Source organism: Artibeus jamaicensis, unplaced genomic scaffold (genome assembly GCF_021234435.1).
Source record: "Artibeus jamaicensis isolate MK-2021 breed Jamaican fruit bat unplaced genomic scaffold, CSHL_Jam_final contig_233, whole genome shotgun sequence".
NCBI lineage: Eukaryota > Metazoa > Chordata > Mammalia > Chiroptera > Phyllostomidae > Artibeus > Artibeus jamaicensis.
The window spans coordinates 46713730-46732590 of NW_026521486.1; the positions used below are offsets into that span (position 1 = coordinate 46713730).

The 18861-nt window shown below is 39.3% G+C and overlaps 1 protein-coding gene across 5 annotated transcripts in view; it reads right to left on the bottom strand.

Annotated features, from left to right (window-relative positions):
• The window catches only part of SLC38A4 (solute carrier family 38 member 4), a 68090-nt gene that overhangs the window by 29331 nt on the left and 19898 nt on the right, over positions 1-18861 (bottom strand). For 3 of the 5 annotated variants that reach the window (XM_053661554.1, XM_037146014.2, XM_037146015.2), the window contains one exon: positions 530-763. In XM_053661554.1, coding sequence (XP_053517529.1) covers positions 530-648 — 119 coding nt within the window. In that variant the 5' untranslated portion in view covers positions 649-763. Of the gene's footprint in view, positions 1-529; positions 764-10769; positions 10830-11048; positions 11159-18861 lie in introns of those variants that run through there. The other 2 variants (XM_037146011.2, XM_037146012.2) reach the window with 2 other exon arrangements.

Genomic DNA, 18861 nt, shown 5'->3' on the forward strand with positions numbered 1-18861 from the left:
ATCTCTAGGGTCTTTCTAGTCCAACAACCCTAAAATTTACTGCACTGGCTCCTTAGAGAAGAATAGTGCTTCCTCCCAGTGGCCTTTCCCTATATTGATATGGTGTATATCTAGTGGGTGAAACCATGAAGGCTATGAATGAGCTTGCTGATAGGACACTCTCAGTGAGAAAAGAATCCCCACAGAACTTGAGATGGAGCAAATTTTAAAGGGTAGCCAGAGGGAGAGGAATCTAAGATAGAAAGATCCAATGGGAAAAAGCAGTGATAACCTAATGTAATTTAAGTTATTCTATCTATTTAATGAGGATAGGAACACTGTAACTTCAGTTGTAAATTAGTCACACAAAGGATTAATATGTAACAGTGGTATAATATGTATACTTCAGGATCAGGCAGTTGATATGTTTAACATCAATGTCATTGTCATGTCTCAAATCAGCCCAGTTCTTCCTGATAAACCCCGTATTCTTCCTGTCCATAAACCCGTCTACTTTCTCCACGGAGCCCGGTCACTTTGAACCTCATACCTGCTCATCACGGCCTTGTCTAGGTTGCCCATCCCAGAGTAGATGTCTTGAGCACTTTCTCCACTGCTGCTCTCGTCATCGGGTCCCATGTTGACATTTCTCAGTTCCACGGGATCCATTTGAGCTGTCAGCGCTTTCTGTTCCACGCAGGAGCTCCTTCAGTGTCAACAGTAGTATACTGTACCTTCAGCTGAAGGCTCTTCTGCTTTGTGTTGGTGTTCAGTACGCACTGTTCTGCAAACAGAACACAAAACAATCGTGACAATTTCCTTTAAATGAGATAAATGAGTGAGAATTACCTACTTTGTGTATCCTCTCTATAAAGACATGGAAAGGAAGTACACTCCTGAAAAGTGCACATAAGTATGTCCAGAAAGATTGAATTGAATTGTAGGAAGAAAGAAAATTATTAATAAATTGCCAAATCTGCACAGGTTTATAATAAGAGTGCCTATGTACATGCACAGGGCACATGCTTTGCTAGTCCCATGGGAAGAAAAAAAAAAAGCTAAAGATGTAACAGTAGTCTTCAAAAAGCTTTAGGTTTTTTAAATTTTTTATTGAATTTGTTGGGGTGACATTGGTTAACAGCATTATGTAGGTTTCAAGTGTACAATTCTATAATACATCATCTGCATATTGTACTGTGTGTTCTCAGCCCAAAATCAAGCCTCCTTCCATCACCCCTTATCCTCCCTTTACCCTCCTCTACCTCCAACAAGCTTTAGGTATTTGTTAGCAGATTGCATGACGTAAAAGAAAGGGAAACAAAAGTAAGTTATTGACAAAGGAAGATCTGCATATGTCAGTGTCTCTACTAGCAGTAACATACAAAAATGACCACTTTAATCTGCTAATTGTGCATGAAAGAGTTAACACTGCCAAGATGCTTAACCACATGTGACACAGGGTAGGATCAGGCTCAGGGAGCCGCCTTCCAGGCCCTTGGCTCATGGAGCCAAAGTTAAGAATAGCAACAAAAAGTACAGGTTTATCTTTGAGTCAGTATCAGTCACCATCCACATAAAATTAAAATACATTTTAACAACAAAGAGACTCAGCTTTTAGATTCTCTTCTATCTTTCATTCAGTAGAACTCAGCACAAGTTATTTACCTATTTGCCCCTTATTTACTTCCTCGATTGTAATGAAAAGTGGCAGACTGGCCTTGTGGGGAACAAAAAAGCTACAACAAACCCATCATGTTGTTGGTATAATTCCTTCTGAAATGGTTACTATTAGAATCATTTGATTCATGTTAAGCCATTATATTGGGGAAAATACTATCACTCTTGCAAGGTGTGGTTGTGGAATGTGTACTGCCCATTTGGTAAGGAAATCCTGAACTGAGAAACTAACATAAAAATTGCTTTAGAACTCATGATATCCATAATCCCCTAGCACATATGTACAGAAATGCTTACACAACCCCGTGCTGCTGCAGCATATCTGTGGAAGGCAACTCACGCCCTAAGTTACAAAAGTTATAAAACACCTATGGAAACTCGTCTGGCTGAGTGTTGGTAGGCATGAGAAATAGCAAGACTCACACCTGAGTAATTACCAATAGCAAAGTAATTAAACGAGGGACTTGAAAATTAATATTAAAAAAATAAATTTAAAATAAGAAATAGCATCTATAGAATAAGAACATTGTAAAAGATCAGAGTGGTTTTAAAAAGAGACAAATGGATACTAAAAGTAGAAAATATAGTCATTGGTATAAAGAAAACTCAGCTGAAGGGAACTCAGTATAATGGAACTGGAGGGTAGATCTGTGGAAAACAGTCAAATTATATCACAAGAAGATAAAGACAAGTATAAAGTTAAGAGACATGGGGAAAAGGCAAGGATAAGAAGTTTAAATATATTCTACTAGTGATTCTGATATGAGAGAATCGTGAGACTAGAGAGAAACAAAATAGATGAAATGGCAAAGAGGTGTGTCTACGACTGAGTAAAAGATGATAGTTTTTAGGGCTTAAAAAAAGTACACAGTGCTTCAAGCAAGAGGAATAAAAATGAATACATTCATTAGTACAAGGTAGTGGAAGACATCAAAGATAAAGAGAAAAATCTTAAAAGCCACCAGAGAGAACAGTAGTCAGACATGCACATGGTTAAGAATAAAAACAGAATGTTGCATTAAGCAAGTACAACGCTTTCTCTCACTGGTCACACAGACCAGCTTCACTTCTCAGCAGCAACCACTAATGACAGTTTCTGTTTTTAGTTCCTCACTTAAATTTAGTCCTTCTAAGTTGAAATTATTCACTAAAACCTCTCTGACTTGGCTTACCAACTCTAGACTGGTACCTATGAAAGATAAGGACATTACATACTTCTTGCCATCATTCCTTACCACATATTTCTGTTTCAGTTCATGAAATACTTTCACAAAGTTGAGATGCACAGTTTCATGCTATTCTGTAAAGCAAGTCTCTTGTAACTTTCTATACGTTGTTTCTACACACTGAAAACTAGTCCTCAGGACTCCCAGTGTTGTGATTGCATGAACAGTCTGCCTCAAAGGCCCGAGTGGGCTATTTGACTAGATAATAAATGAAATATAGTCTTTTATTACTCGAATTTTGAAAGTGAATTTGCCATATTTTTTACTTTCTGAGTGGTTTCCCCTTCACCCTTTGGGTCTCATTCAGCTGCCATTGTTTCTTGAATGCCAGTCTGCCTTCTTTCTTCAACTGATTTTGCATTGTGGCGAAATACTATCTTTAAACAATTTTTCACACGTTTGTAAACAAAATTTCTGACTTTTTCCATGTTGGAAAATGTCTTTACTTTGCCCTCAAACTTGGTTGATTGAATTCTTGGTTCAAAATCATTTTTCTTCATGATGTTGATGACATTAGTCTCTTGACTTGTAGCTTCTACTGATGCATCTGATTCTTTTTTGGTTGATTTTTCCATCTGAACGACTTTAGACTTTTTCTCATTATTATCCAAAATTTCTCCAGGCTGCAACTAGATGTGAATATTTTTAAAAATTCATCTTATTCTGGACATGGAGAGCCCATTCAATTAAAAGGCTTGTATCTCTCTTCCGATTAGAAAAATTATCTATTATTTTAAAACTTTCTTCCCCTGTATTTGCTCCTTCTAAAACTTTATTAGTTAATATTAGACCTCTTGATCTATATTGCTAAATTCTTCTCTTTATTTTCTATCTCTCAGTCTTACTACTCAGTGTTCAGGGATATATCGGTGATGTCATGTGCCGGATAATACAGTTGATCTTCTGCTGCATCATATAGTAAGAAATATGTATTTGGTCTTCTTCATAGGTCCCCATGCAGAGCCCCTAATGCAATACAATACATTAATATTTGTTTTCTCTCTCTAGTTCCTGAAATAATTCTGAAATAATAAAGCTGAAAGGAGTATCTTTTGTTATTCATAACAAGCCCCTTTGAACCACATTGACTTTAACAAGGAAAGTTGTGGAAAGCCCCTGTGGATGGGGGCTGGTTGCCAGGGAAACCCACCATGTTATCAGAGGGCTGGAACTTTTAGCACCACGCCCCCCAACATCCTGTAAATGAAGCCTCCATAAAAACCTAGCAGATTGGTTAGGCACGGAATTGTTGGGAGGGAGCAGAGAGAAGGCGTGGAAGCTCCGGGTCCCTTTCTTCGTAGCTTGCCCTGTGCATCTCTGCCATCTGGCTGTTCCTGAGTTATGTCTTTTTATAGTAAACCGGTAATCTAATAAGGAAACTGTTTTTCCGGGATTCTGTGAACAATTCTAGTGAATTACTGAATTCGATTTACAGCTGATTGGTCAGAAGTACAGGATGTCAGGCCTTGCAACTGCATCTGAAGTGGGGGAAGTCTTGTGGGACAGAGCCCTTACCCTGTGGGGTCTGAAACTAACTCCTGGGAGATAGTGTCCGAATTTAATTGAATTGTAGGACCCCCAGCTGGTGTCAGGAAATGGGGGAGCGGGACAAAACACACACACTCAGTACTGGAAGGAAGTATTGTGCATGGAGTAGAGAAACATTGTTCAAACTGTATCCATTTTATTTTTCAACCAGTTCACTAATTATTTTTCACAATCAGGTTTGTAATTCCTAATAATTTGTTCCTATCCACTTCCTCTTTTTTCATATTACCTTTGTTTTGTTTTGTTTTCAGATGCAATATTTTCTCCACTATTTCTCAGAATACTGATTGGAAGTTTCCAGAGTTCTTTTGCTCTTCAAATGATGTAACTTTTTATGGGGTTATTCTGTTTGTTCATTTGGGCTCTTCTGTTTCATGCTGCTGATTTTCCTGAAGTTCTCAGTGACCTTTGGTTGTCCACTCGTATTTATGAATGAAGAGCACATTGGTTAATGTAGCTAGCGCTCGGGGTGTCTCTGAAGTCTTGAGGGCCCATGTCACTGATGAGTTGCCCCTCGCAAGTCCTGTGTAAGTGGCTTCTCTGCAATTGTCTCTGTGTGGGGCACCTTTTGGGGAGCCCACTCCCCAGACCCAGCTGGCACTCTGGGAAAGAGAGGCTTCTCTGGCAGCAGAACGCTGTGATGTATTCTCTTCTTGGTGCAGCTTCTAGTCCTGCCCGTCACTGCCCTTTGTCTGCTGTGAAGGCCCTTACACCCATCCTAGCATCTGTTCTCAGAATTTCTTCACAGACTAGATCCCAGCCTCATCCTATGGGCAAAAGTGGCAGCTCAAACTGATCCGCTGCACCCAGGCTCCCTCTGGTTCCGCCCCCGACATAACCTGGTTTACCCCGGTTCTTTCTCCCTTTCACAGATTTTCCAGCTTTATCTGCTTTCTGGCTCCTAAGAAGTATTTAAAACTTCTGTTATTTTTCAGAATTGCTTTTCTTTTAAAAAGTGTGATTTTGTTTAAAGTTGCATTGCTTGAATTTCTCCAGGCTAGGTCCTAAACCCCCTTTCTTCCAATCTACTCCCAAGACTTCATATACCGAGCACCTCCTAGGCTCATCGGTAGCCCAGACCTCTCCTCTGGTCTCCAGTTCCATGTGTCCCATGGCCCAAACGGGTGTACATATGTGCACATCTCAAAGGGAGTTGAAATCAAATGTGTCCCAAATCTAACTGTGACAGGTCTTTCCCCTCCCAGTGTTTCCTGACCAAAGGATGTTGCCGCCCTTCTTCATCCAGCTACTCAAACCGGAAGTGCCGTCTTCTGTCACAGTGTTCCCTTTCTTCCCCCTAGCCTCCAGTCCTTTGCAAAGTCTGGCTGATTTTACGAGTCACTAAAATATCTCTCAAATTAGTCTACTTCCATTTCTTCCACCATACCTGTTGTCCAAGCTGCCATCATTTCTTACATTGTCACTTGTAACAATCCTAACTGATGTCCTTGAATCCTCTTTGCCCACCTATTCAGTTCTCACACAACAGCCAGAGTGGTCTTTTAAAAACAAAACTTAGATTGTTCATTTGCTTAAAACCCGTTAATGTCTTCCCTTTACTCTTAGGATCAAGTCTAAAATTCTCAACATGCCCGCAAGGTTCTGCGTGGTCCACCTACTTCTCTGGTCTTACCTCCTTCCACACCTTCCCCGCCCTGGTGTCCTAGCTGCCTAGCCTTCAGGAACTCACCTTGTTCTGTACCACCTCAGGCCATTTGCACATTCCGGTCCTGGTTCCTGGAACAGGCTACCCCTCCGCCTCCACCACCTGACTTGGCCAGCCCCTGAAGGGCTCACAGACTGTACATGTGGGCAGTCCTGGGGACTTCAGCTGGAGCCTCTCTCACTTTGTACCTACTCACTCACAGGAAACTCAATGACTGCATTTGTGTTAAGCCATGCTAGTCCCAGAATTCAAAAAAAAAAAAAAGAATATCAAACACTCACGTGGCCTGTATTCCACACCAGACACTGTGGTAAGGGCACCATGTCTATCAATTCAGTTCAATCTCACAGCAGCCCTCTGACCTGGGCACTATTTTTGCCCTCATTCCCATCTTCCAGGTAAGGTAGTAGGGGCATGGAGAGGGTGAGCAGCCTCTGCGCTGTGCCCCCTCTGCACGGCTTGCTGTGTCTGCTGCAGGGAACTAAGCCCAGGTGGGAGCAGAAAGTCTGGCTTTGATGATGAGTAAAAGTGGGTGTAAATTCTGCCCAAATTAACTAACTTCTCACTGGTTTGTCTTTCCAGATGTAAAAATGAGGAAAATGTCATTTACCACAAAGCAGTGCTGTGAGGGTTTAGAAGATACTATGTATGTCAAAGTTTGGCGTGTAGTAGGCCCTTCATAAATTTAGATCCCTTTGCTCTCCCAATAATCGGCATTTTACGTGCATATGCCTGCATGCGTGGAGTTTACCCGAGGCAGTTAGTCACGCAGTTCTCAAACCCCACACAAACATCGGGGAAAGGTAGGTACCCTCTGCGCAAATAAGGATATTGAGACCTAAACTTAGGCTACTTTGCCATTTGTAAAATACTTATTCCACTCTCTTTTAAGGTCATATAATAGACTATATGCCCAAATGTAGTGGTTTAAGACCTCAGCCCCTAATCCTAATTTTAGCCTCAGTCAAGAGACGACAGAAGTTGGAACACATTCTCAGAGCTCATATCTTTCTCTCTTAGCATTCTGCTACTGATCTGTTTTAAGGGAACACCAGGTAAAAACACAATTTAAAATAATAGAACATTAGGAGAAACTGGATATTCTGAACCGTTTGCCTGCAGCTCAAAACACATACTTTGAAGAATTTATACTGTATCATAACTGCTAAAACTTAATCTCAGGATTAGTCACAGAATTCTTCTCCAGCAGAGAAATATTTTAGAGGTGGTGTCTATTCATTCATTCAACAAATACCGAGAAGGCAACATGATCCAGAAACTGTGAAAGATAAAGCATGAATGAGACAGAACCTGTGCACCCAATGAACTCTGTGTAGTAGGGAAAACAGATTTTTGAACAAACCATTATAACATAATTTACACCTTGACTTTTTTTTCTGAATAAATACTTGTAGAACGAATCAGTGATTTACTGCATGGGTAGGTGAGAAAAGAACGATGCTGGCAAACACTGAGAATGGGAAATACAGTGATAGAATAGGACAATATGTACAGCATATCGCACGATGTCATCTCCACAGGCACAGACTCTGCGGCTCCCTGTGTCTCAGTGCGCAGACGTCCATTCACCCGCCGCTCACGAGAGGAATCTGGCTGCCAGTGCTGACACCTCTCATTCTCTATGCTGAATCCCTCTTCCCAGATCCAGTCTGTCTCCAAATCCTATCAATCCTTTTTCAATATTTATTTTAAATTCATTTACTCCTCTCTCCATGACCATTATTGTTATGCCAAATGACTACTACCTGCTCAAGGCTCTAAAACAATTTTCTCACAACTTTTTTCAACGTAGTCAAATTTGCTGATATGCTGTGAGGCCCCACGTGCTTTGACCCAGACACAGCCCTTTAGGCCCAGGTTGAATTGCGCCTGCCCTCACTCACCGGGTAGCTGGCCTCCTTTCATCTCCTCATGGCCCCGTCGGGACCTTTGGCCACGCTGTCTGCTCTGCCTGGAGTGCTCTGCCTCACATTCTTAACCCAGGTGTCCCCCACAGCCAACCAAAAGAACCTGAACATCTTTAAGTGCCACATGGTCAGAGAGGTCCCACACTGAAAACTGACACCCCCGTGACACGTTCTCATAGCATGTTCTCCCCTGCCTCACAGTACTCGTCACGCTTTGCACTTAGACTTTTCGTTGTGATTATTTGATAAAGAAGTGTCTCTTCCACCAGGCAGAAAGCTCCATGAAGGTGGAAGTGATGACCAGTTTGTAGGCTCGTATGTAATCTCAGCGTCTAGCATGGGGCCTGGTGTTATATTCCACTAAGCCCAATGCATCTTTATGTGAAATGTAAAGTTTTCCTCTTGTTACCAGAGAAAGAGCAGCTTTGTTGCACAATGACTGTTCGAAATTGCCCTAAAACAAAAATTAGACTTGATCTGACAGAACGTCGTGTGGTCTAGCCTTTCTTTCCCATGGAGTTACGTTGCTCTGTGACAGGAAGGTGTTTTGCAGAAACGACCTGGGCGCTTCAGTGCAGCAGTCTTTTGCATTGTTGCTCGAATTCACTCATTCATGAAGATACAAAATCAAAACATGAAACAAAAGTATTTAGAATATCATTAGCATTAAGAGACTTTGTTTCAGCCCGTTTATTAAGAGATGTCTAAATACCATAACTAGCTGATTCCAAATACCCAAATGCTAGTTTTTAAACACCAGAATGCCTTGTTCTTTGAATAAGTACCTAAGAAATTCAGGATAGAAGCTTCTCAAAAAAAGCAAATTTCTCCATTTCTTACTTAGGTTGGTCAGAGAAGAACATCAAATCTGGAAAGCAAAACTGCCCCTGAGCCAAGAGGCAAAAGTTATGAGCTTCCCTAGTTTGCTGCTGCAAACATTTATTATATGTGATAGGCGAAAGCAGAAAGGGAGCTAACATGGTCAGAGCGTCTCCCGCCATCCCATCTGTTTTTCTTTCATGCCAACCCAGTTCTGGCAAATCCACTCTGAAATCCAGGTGAAGGCAGCAAATAGCATCACACGTCATTTACGTTTTGGCTGAGCAAGTAGCTGGTCACGCAGCTCCCGACTGGCAAACTACCTTGGAGCCAAGGAACCGATTTAAACCCACACACAAAACATGTCTGAGATAAATGAACACGGCTGTGACAAGGAAATCAACCTCATATTATTTTTATACTAAATTCTCTTAAACTATTTCCCAAACAATGCCATCCTAGTCACACACTGATAGTCGGATGGCTTGTTAGTCTCCAACATGATTTCTCACAGACATTAATTTTCATAAAAGCGTTCACCTGTCAGTTGAGGGGCATCTTAGAAAAGAAACTGCTGGTAACAGCAGAACCGTGTTTGCTTGGCTCCTTACGGCTGGTGCAAACACAACATTGTCATTCCTCTCCTCAACTCAGAGTTTATAAGTAATACCTAGGGAGGACTAGAAAAGTTAAAATAAATAACCCCACGGTGAGGTCTTTTCCCTTTGCTAAGAAGATTACATTCTCGTTCATATAAGAATTAAAGCAAATGTCTGAGGAGGTATAAAGAACTATTCATAAAATCTGAATATGTTATTTTGCTTGCAGAGTTTCTACCTCTGCTCTTAGAACACAAGGATTCTCTAGTCATCTTAAATATTAAGAAACATTTTAAATTCCTGCTTAAATTTTAGTTCCTATTTCTCCAAACAGTTTCCAAAAATGTACAGGGATATGTAGCATGTATGATATTAACACAGTGAACTCTTTATGCTACCCATGTTAACTCATGGTATTTAATAAGCTAGAACGAGTTGTGGATACAATCAGTTCTAAAATGTCTACGTTCTATATAATCGATAGCCAACCACCACTGGAGGTATCTTTTTTCCCCCCCGAAAAAACTAATTAAACAACATGGTTAAAGAAAACTCAAGAGTTTAGCCCTAAAAATTACATGTCTCAGTACTTAAATATTACTGGTACACTTCTTAGGAGTATAAAGACTCTCAAGAAAATAACCAAAACATTACCTAAATATAAATCTGAACAACTGGTAAAAGTTGGTCCATAAAATAAATAGTGTTTTCTAGAACACACACCTAAATTTCTTTAGTTTGTCAAAAGCAAAACTTTCAGCCAACTGTCCATGAGTATGACCTACATCACCAATTAAAATATTTTCCGCTGAGTTAGAAAATGTCCAGCTTTATCGTCTGGACGTTGAGTTAAAACTATGGCACATGCTCCTTAAGATGCCCACAATGGAAGGCCACCTAAATCCACGGACAGTGCCTCCCCTTTTAATGAATACATTTGAGTACAGTTCTAATTTTAGATAATTTCCTTCAGTTCTTCAAAATCCAAAGCTATGCTTATATTCTGTTCAATTGATTGGTTTCTTCTAGTAAATTTGCTCTAAAAATACCCCATTAACACGGTCACACATGAAGACAAGGTGAGACACAGCTGTCTCTTTTATATGACGGTGATGCTACCCATGCCCTTAGCCTTTCCCATCTGCAGCCTGTGATGTTCTTCCTTTGGTGACTTTTTTTGTTTTCAAGCAAAAGAAAATCTTCAAAGTTATAAATGGAGAATGTACTTCTAAAACTTTATATATTTTCCCCTAAGACCAATTATATCAACCCTTCAGTCTATTCAACAATTAACCAAGAGATATAAAGAACTAAAAACCCTTGTTACCTGCTGGTTTTAAAATGTTTTCCATTCCCGTTCTCCACTGCTCTGATTTTAGGCTCAAACCTAACATTGTCAGTGAAAGAAAACTGCAGTCAGGATCTGGGAAAATCATTTCAATGTCTGACATTATATTAAATTCATCCATTTTTCAGTGAGAAAAAATTACCCAGATAGTATTTTCAAACTTTTTAAGTTGTTAAAAAAATAAACAATGATACCATAAAAAGAAGAAAAGAACACTACTTTAACACTGCATATATTCATGGGGAAAAAAAGCTTTACCTTAATTATTCATCCAGTCCTGGGAGTCTTTCCAGAATTGTTTAGAATGACAGAGCCCTGACATGGAGTTGACTTCTGTGAACCTTTGAGCATCTAGACATGATTTAAAGGCCAGTGGGCGTGAAGGAGACAGGCCAATCACCACCACCCCCTCGCCCCAGCACCGCCCTCTGTCCTACTTGCGTCAGCTTTCAAAAAAAAAGAAAAGTTAAGTCAGTTTACTGTTTTTCACTTGGATTAAACATCAGTTACACCAATTTCTATTTGCTTTTGGGATTTTGGCTTTTATTCAATAAAATACTCGCTTACTGAAAGTTCTGCTTTGATCGGCGTCTTTCTGTATCAAGATTCTATACTCTGGTTGACTAATAAATGTTAATGTTCCCAAAAGTTTAGGAACTGAAGTCAGAGTAAAAGAACACACTAGTAATAGTTATGGAGTTAGACTGTTCAGTGAAATCTTACAATCAGGATGCATAGAAAATATTAATTCTACAGCAGAAGACTTATTTTCTTTTGAATTGTTGACTTACTTAGAGATAATGTTGTGGGAGGGGAGATACTTCCAAATGGCACCAAGTTACTGGAGGTGCTGCGGGGTCAAAATCAGCCCGGTTACGACTGCTGCCATGCCAGAGCAAGTGTGCTGAGGGAGCAAAATTCTTTTTAGAGGTTTTACAGAATTTTTAAACAGATATTTCCCCCCCTTTCAAAAAAAAATCTACTTGGCTTTCCACATATCAGAGAAAAAATTAAAATATGTATGTCTTTCTTTATTGAAAAACCTTTATATATTTTGTCTGCCTAGGTGGCTTAGTTGGTTGGAGCATCGTTCTATATACCAGGAGGTTGTGGGTTCAATTGGTGGGGGCACATACCTAGGTTGCAGGTTTGATCCTTAGTTGGGCTGTGTGTGGAGTGGGGGGCAATCAGTCGATGTTTCTCTCACACCCATGTTTCTCTCTCTCTCCTTCAAATCAATTTTTTAAAAACTATATCCTCAGGTGAAGATTTAAATTTTTAAAAATCTTTTATATGTTTTCAGTTTTTAAAGTTAAAAATTTGTGTACTGAAAATCAGTTTTTTTTAACATGAATGAACCATCTGGTAAGCTATCAGAAGAAATGCTAGATCACAACAGTGCGTTAAGTCCCTGGTTCTAGAAAAAACAACTAAACGTTGTTCTCGGAGTAAGAAATTCTTAAGTTCATGAAAGACATTAAACATGAAACAAGATGTGCAGTTACCTACTTTTCTTTTCCTTATCTAATGTGCCCATTTGGTCTATTAACTTTAATATGATATATTTTCTTTTATTTGTATTTTAGTGACTTGTCCTTTGTTTTTCAGAGTTAGCCTGTGGGTTTTTTTCCCTTTTAACAGATGAAAATTATTATTGTCTAAGGAAAAATAATAATAAATATACTATTTTAATTTCAGGGAAATTCGAAGAATATTTCTTTACAAATATTTTTTGTCATTTACTTGTGATCTTTCCAATTTACAATTTCCTTCTGTTTGCAGAGTTACCAGATGAGTATAAGATTAAGCAAGCAAAACCCTGAAATAATTGTTAGAGAATTAAATACCTGTATCCTGATAAAATCCCACCTGATAGTCAGCTGAAAAAGAATGAATCTACTACAAAATGTGAATTTTGTAGTATGATATCTTCATATAAAATAGGGCAGAGATGAATATATAAATACCAAAGTTTTACCTCTTTAAAATTTTAGTTTTTGATTCTTTATAATTCTGATCTTCTTTAAGTGCACTAAAAATTACAGTAAATTAGCATGTTGGATTAAAACAAGAAGCACACATAAGAGACTTCTATGAAGGGTCATATATTTCTTTTGAACCTACCCTGGTTGCAAAATTCTTACCATAAAAGTTTCCTAACATTGACCCCAAAATCAAATATACACTCATGAAAACTAATTTCACAAAAGTCAGCTGAATTAAAATAGTTTAGGAACTTGGTTTTTGTTTGACTGTCTTCCCTAGGTATTTGACGTGTATGGACATGCCGAAATTAGTGAAGAAATGTGTGGTCTGGTCTTGACAACATGCACAGTATCTTTCCTTTCATAAGGAAAGCACAGACTTAAACATTATAGTTTAGTGTTTGGGATATTTCTTAAAATCATACTATAATGTCATTTCATAGTCTGTTGCTAATAGGTACACACTCTTTTGCTATTTAAAACATGGCAAATGCAACATATTTGATGAGGCTCTGATCTGGTTCAAGTATCACTGTAGAAAGAGGTAATGGACCAGAATATGAATCGACTTTACAAAATGAGAAATATGTGGGCGGTGAGTAATGAAGTCTGAGCAATGAGGTGACACTTCAACTGATCCTTCACGTAAGGAATTCCTGTAAGTGCCACCGAGAACTGGCCCATAAGACTTGGTCTATGGAGGGCACAGAGGGGTGGCTGGCGTAGGAGAGGTCCATGCGAAAGGGACGCTTAGCTTTCCAGGCCGTCACATGATTGATGTTAGCAGAACTGCACTATGTGCCCCCGGACTTCAAAAGAGTCCTGGGTGGCCAAGGCCGGCCAAGAAGCCTTCAGAGGCCGTGTACCTTGAGGAGGGCCTTGAAGTCCAGGTGAGATTCCAGTGGGTTTGGAGGAAATGGAGAGAAATCCTGGAGGAAAAATGCAAACATGCTAAAAACATATTCTGGCAGCACAGAGAAGCAGCCTGGCTGCAGTGGAGACTTTCTGGGGCAAAACAGAACAGAGTGGAATAGTCTAGACTGTACAAAGCAGTAAGTCTAGGAAACCCAGATTTTTGGTGATGGGGAACTCTGGAAAGCTTCTAAAGGAAATCAGAAAATCAGCAGGTAAGGAATACGAGTGGGATCCCACAGTAGAGATGGAGGTCGGAACAAGGACAGCGAGGAGGTTTACTGATAGTTTGGCTTTGGCGATATTTCTCTGCCTGAGAAAAAATGGCAGAAGAAAAGGCTGATGGAAAGGATTTGAATTGGGGTCAGTGATAGTTTAACTCTTTCTCGTACTCCTGTTTCTGTTTATCACTTTCACTAGCTAATAACACACGCTATAAAAAATGTTATGTGTTCATTCAATGAGAAATAAAAACTTGCAATAAAATCTTCATTTTTGTTTACACGGAGAGAGAGAGAGAATGTATGGTGGTAATCATGCCCCCCGACCCCCCTTTCAGCCATCTGTGGCTATCATTTTCCAATAGTACAGAGAAGGCCCTAGTGTGTATTCCAGTGTATTACCTACTGAATGCACAAGATTGTTGGCTCAAGGTAAATTAAGTGATTCAGATCAAACCTATGCCCATATTTAAAAATCATTGATCGTCTTGTTTAAAATGTCTACCCTCAGTGATATCCTCGAAGAGAAAGTGCCAGCTGGATTCAAGTCAAAATTGGTCAACAATTAGGGAAAAAAAACCCTTAGCCAGACCATCGTGGCCTTTTGCAAAGACACTGGGAAAGATAACCTCTTGTTCTAGTCAAGACTGCCCCCAAATTTCTAATTTTAGTCATAGGACAGCATAGCACGTGGCAATGAAATCTGGTGAGAGCCAAATTAGAAGAAAACAGGTAGAAACAGTGATAACTGAGGAACCAGATTATCTCGTTTTTAATCATTTTACATTGCTTTTGACCTGCATTGGCTTGCTATTTTTTTTTCTCTCCCACTTTAAATTCCCTTTTGGTCACCTCACTTTTTCTTTTTTTCTATTTCTTTTTAACCTTCTGAACTATACTATTTTTATGATGCTTTATTTCCCAAGAAGAGCTAGTTAGCTTTTATCATTTCCAGCCTCAGAGTTGTAAACTCAAAATCTAATAAAATAGGCCAAAGCCCAAGATTATGTATCTATCATCATCCTACAGTCAACATTACTGCCTCCAAATACAGAAAGCATTTATATGAATCCAACTCTTTTTTATGGTACTGTAGTTAAATGTCTATCTGTCCTACCCAGACATTCTTAAACATGAGAGGTACTAGCACAGCTGCAGTTAAAAACAAGATTTTTATTATTTCTTTTTAATGTCGGGTTTACCCTTTGGCTTTTGGGCTTCAGGCTTACAGTGATGCAGAGAATTTGGGACCATTTTTGATGTCATGCTCTGGCACTCCAAATCTTTTATTTTATCTCTTAATATGAATTCATGCAAAAAAAAAAAAAAGGAGAAGGAAGTGGAAGAGAAAGAGGGGGAGGAGAAGATCCACACAGAAATATTACAGAAATCTTCATAAATCATTCAGAAAGCAGAATCCCGTGTTATTCTGAAAGTGAATTGAGCGCTTACATATTTGTGTTACTACATCACCTACTAAGTGGTGAACCTTAACTATGCTAATAGGCATCTCTCTTCATGGTTATGCAATTAACCTCCATTTACATAATAAAAAATCCCAAACAGGATTATTACATTATAACACATTTGTAATGTTTCCGTTGAACAAAACAACACCTTAACATACATGCAACATAAATGACTTTATGAATGACCCACACTAGATGATAACTTCAAAAGTCTAAATTTGGGACCCTACTAAATATGAGACCCCAAAGGGCTTCTTTGTTCAGGGCCCTAGGAGAGGACTTGCTTTTCTGTTCTAACAGCTTCCCTAAGAGAAATGCAGTGACCCAGGTGTGTTGAGGACAGAGCCTTTAGTGGACGGCACTCCCTCTCCTTAGCCCCGCCCACACCACTTTTACAGTTATACAATGGTACATTTGAGAAATGTTTGAATAGTCACTTACTATGTTGCAAAATTAGCAAACAAGTTTGGTGTGAGCTGACAAACCCACTGACTTTGCCACAGACCTAAATAGAAAATTCCTTTTAGCCTCGGCTGACAAAAAACAAAAAACAAAAAACAAAAAAAAAACAGGGACAGTTCATGTTGTCAATAAAGTTTTGTTCTGTGCCTTTCCCTTTCCAAGCAACTCAGAGCCTTGCGGTCAGTTTCATGTCTTGATCCCGCATTGAAAGGATGCAGAGGAAAGAGTATAACTAGTACATTCCTGGCTAAGCAGATAGATCACGGTAAAGAAGGAAAACCAAGTCCATAAGGCTTACGGCTGAGTGCAACTAAAGTAACTAACGTACTGCTTCTAAATGTTAAATTAGAGATTTTAGACGTTTGACCGAAAGAGTGATTCCTACCATTTAAAATGCCTACTTGAGAAAATAGCACTGCTAAGAGATGCATGATTATAATGATTACTATAACAACAATTCCTAAACAACTAACTCACCTTGTTAATTTAAGTTCTTCATATAAAATGCAATATTAATACAGTGCTAAGATGGGCTGACTGCCTGTCTAATTCATAATAGCAACTGATGATTTTTTTCAAAATTACATTCTTTGGGGGCCACAGCACAATTTCCATTGCTTTCTTTCATAGTACTACCCATTCCTTTCCTTTAAAAACAAATTCCCTTCCAGAACAGTATCTATGCGTTTTGATTTTTGTAAGTTCATCAGTGATTGCACTTTGTAAATCTGTCATCCTGCTTGAATTCGGACTCCCACAGTGTCTTGGGCTGTGACCCAATTGGCTGAGTAGCGAGGCTGGGACAAGACAGGGCACGAGAGAGGGAGAAGGGTGCCCAGCAGGCTCTGTAATGGGGAGGGCTCTCCTAAAAGGATAACACAAACCTGTGCTACAAAAGAATCATGTGCCTAGTAAGGGGTGATGTGCTAGGCTGGCCTTTGCAGTATCTTGTTTGGCATGTTGAAATAAGGAATGGTGTGTGTGGTCAAATGCAAGGAATTCGAGCACAGCAAGATATGTAACAGATAGTTCACATACATAAAGTGGACATTAACATTTCCTGATGGACTGTTTGGTGACTGCATAGAAGGATTTCCTGAGTCAGGTCTCCTCCGTGAATGTGTGGGGCGCTTCCCTCTCCAGCTGAACTGTGAGCGGCTCCAGGGCTGGGCTCCCCACAGGGCACTTTGCCAAGAGGGTTAGTGGTGCCAGCATGGCTAGATTAACTGAGGTTTTTTTTGTTGTTCTTTATGGGTTGCATGAGTTAGGAATTACAATTCCTGGAGGGTAGAAATCTGGTAACACCACTCTTTAAATACAGGAGAGCTGACTCAGAAAAAGTAAATGTCTTGACCTCATTCAGGAGGACAAGAGCAGGGGGGACATTCAGGCAGAAGGTATATTTAGTAGGTTTGGGATAGACTCAAGTATTCCAGACAGCCAGTTTAGATTAGTGGTGAACAATCTCTTTTGTCTGTTTACCCTGGTTAATATGAGGCCATGGCTGGTTTGTTGGAGGTACCCTATAAATTTTGAATAAATGAAAGCCTTTATTAAAGGTACTGCACCTCCAAAACAATTCTTTAGAACTTATTTAAGGGTTGCAACAAGTAACATTCTAATAAATACTCTAATTGATGGATCCTGCCTTATATTCTAGTGCAGTGGCTCTCATGGTCACAGCCAAGTGTGAGAAGGTGAAGTGAAGGCTCGTGGTGCATGCAGGGAGCCGGTGCTCCCTTCAGAGAGGGCTGCCTTCCCGGGATACTCAGCAGTAATTAGCAACCATGTGCTCAAAGAATAGTCAAAGAATAATAAGGACACGGCAAAGTTATAATTATAATAAGGTTTTCAAAACAAGATACAAAATCTAATATGATCCCTATGTTTTTTTTTTAAATCATGTATCTGATGTATAAAAGCATTTGCAAAGGAAAAATGACTGAAAAACTCAAAATATGAGTAGTGGTTATTTCCAGATGGTAGCAATGTGGATAATTTTTGTTTTCTCATCTATATTTGCCAAATGAGCTTTAAAAAGCATGAATTACTTTCACTCTGAGAAAAACAATGAATGTTATTAAAAAACAAGAACAACAAAACCAGTGAGCTCCTCTCTCAGGTTTTGTAACAGTTGTTAATCAATCCCAGGTGTTGGCCACGGGTGACATCTCTATTTTTAGTGAGCATGCTGTGGGTGCTGGCCCAGAGTAGTCAACTCTCTTAAAACATCTTCAATTCCGAATGAGCGCTTACGAGTTCCTTAGAGTCTAGATAAAACTGTGTAGGTCCAGGTTGTTCTGGAAGGGTCGGTTGTTTTTTCCTCATTGGCCAGAGGTACTCTAATATTTCTCAAAATATGGTTGAGAAAAATGGAGATTTAAAAATATACTTAGAGCCTCAGTATTTTTTCATAATGTTGTGAGACAGTCAATTTTTAGTATAGCATAATAAGGAGTCATCCTCATTTATTTATTCAGGAAATATTATTGAACAACTATGTGCCAGGCTTTATGGTTAAGGGTTAAAACAAGAAAGGTAATAAAAACTACTTTAGTTCAATAACTCAGTGAACACCTTGGGCCTTCACATTCTCTTTTATAGAGAGCACATAATTCCTGGGCTATAACAAAACCATTGGGAGGAGGAAGTGAAATTTACTCATTCATTTATTCATTCATTTACTCAAATGAAATTTACTCAATCTATAATGTGCCAAAAAATACACTATAAACACCATACAGGTCGAACTGGTAAAATAGTTATTTCCTTCTTCAGGTGGAGCTTTCTTTGCCGCCGTTTTGACTACAAGACCTAGAAATGCAAATCGTTGGCAGCTACACTTAATAGCAATCAAAGAAACAGCAAAGTGTCCAATAGAGACTCATCAGACATACAATTCTGATATGCTGACATAAAATTCTGATTCTAAATATTTCAATTTCACCAATTTTCCTCATAGAAATGTTCACCAAAGTTAAAAGGGGAATGGACCAAAATGTTATTAGTCTTTTTTTCTTTC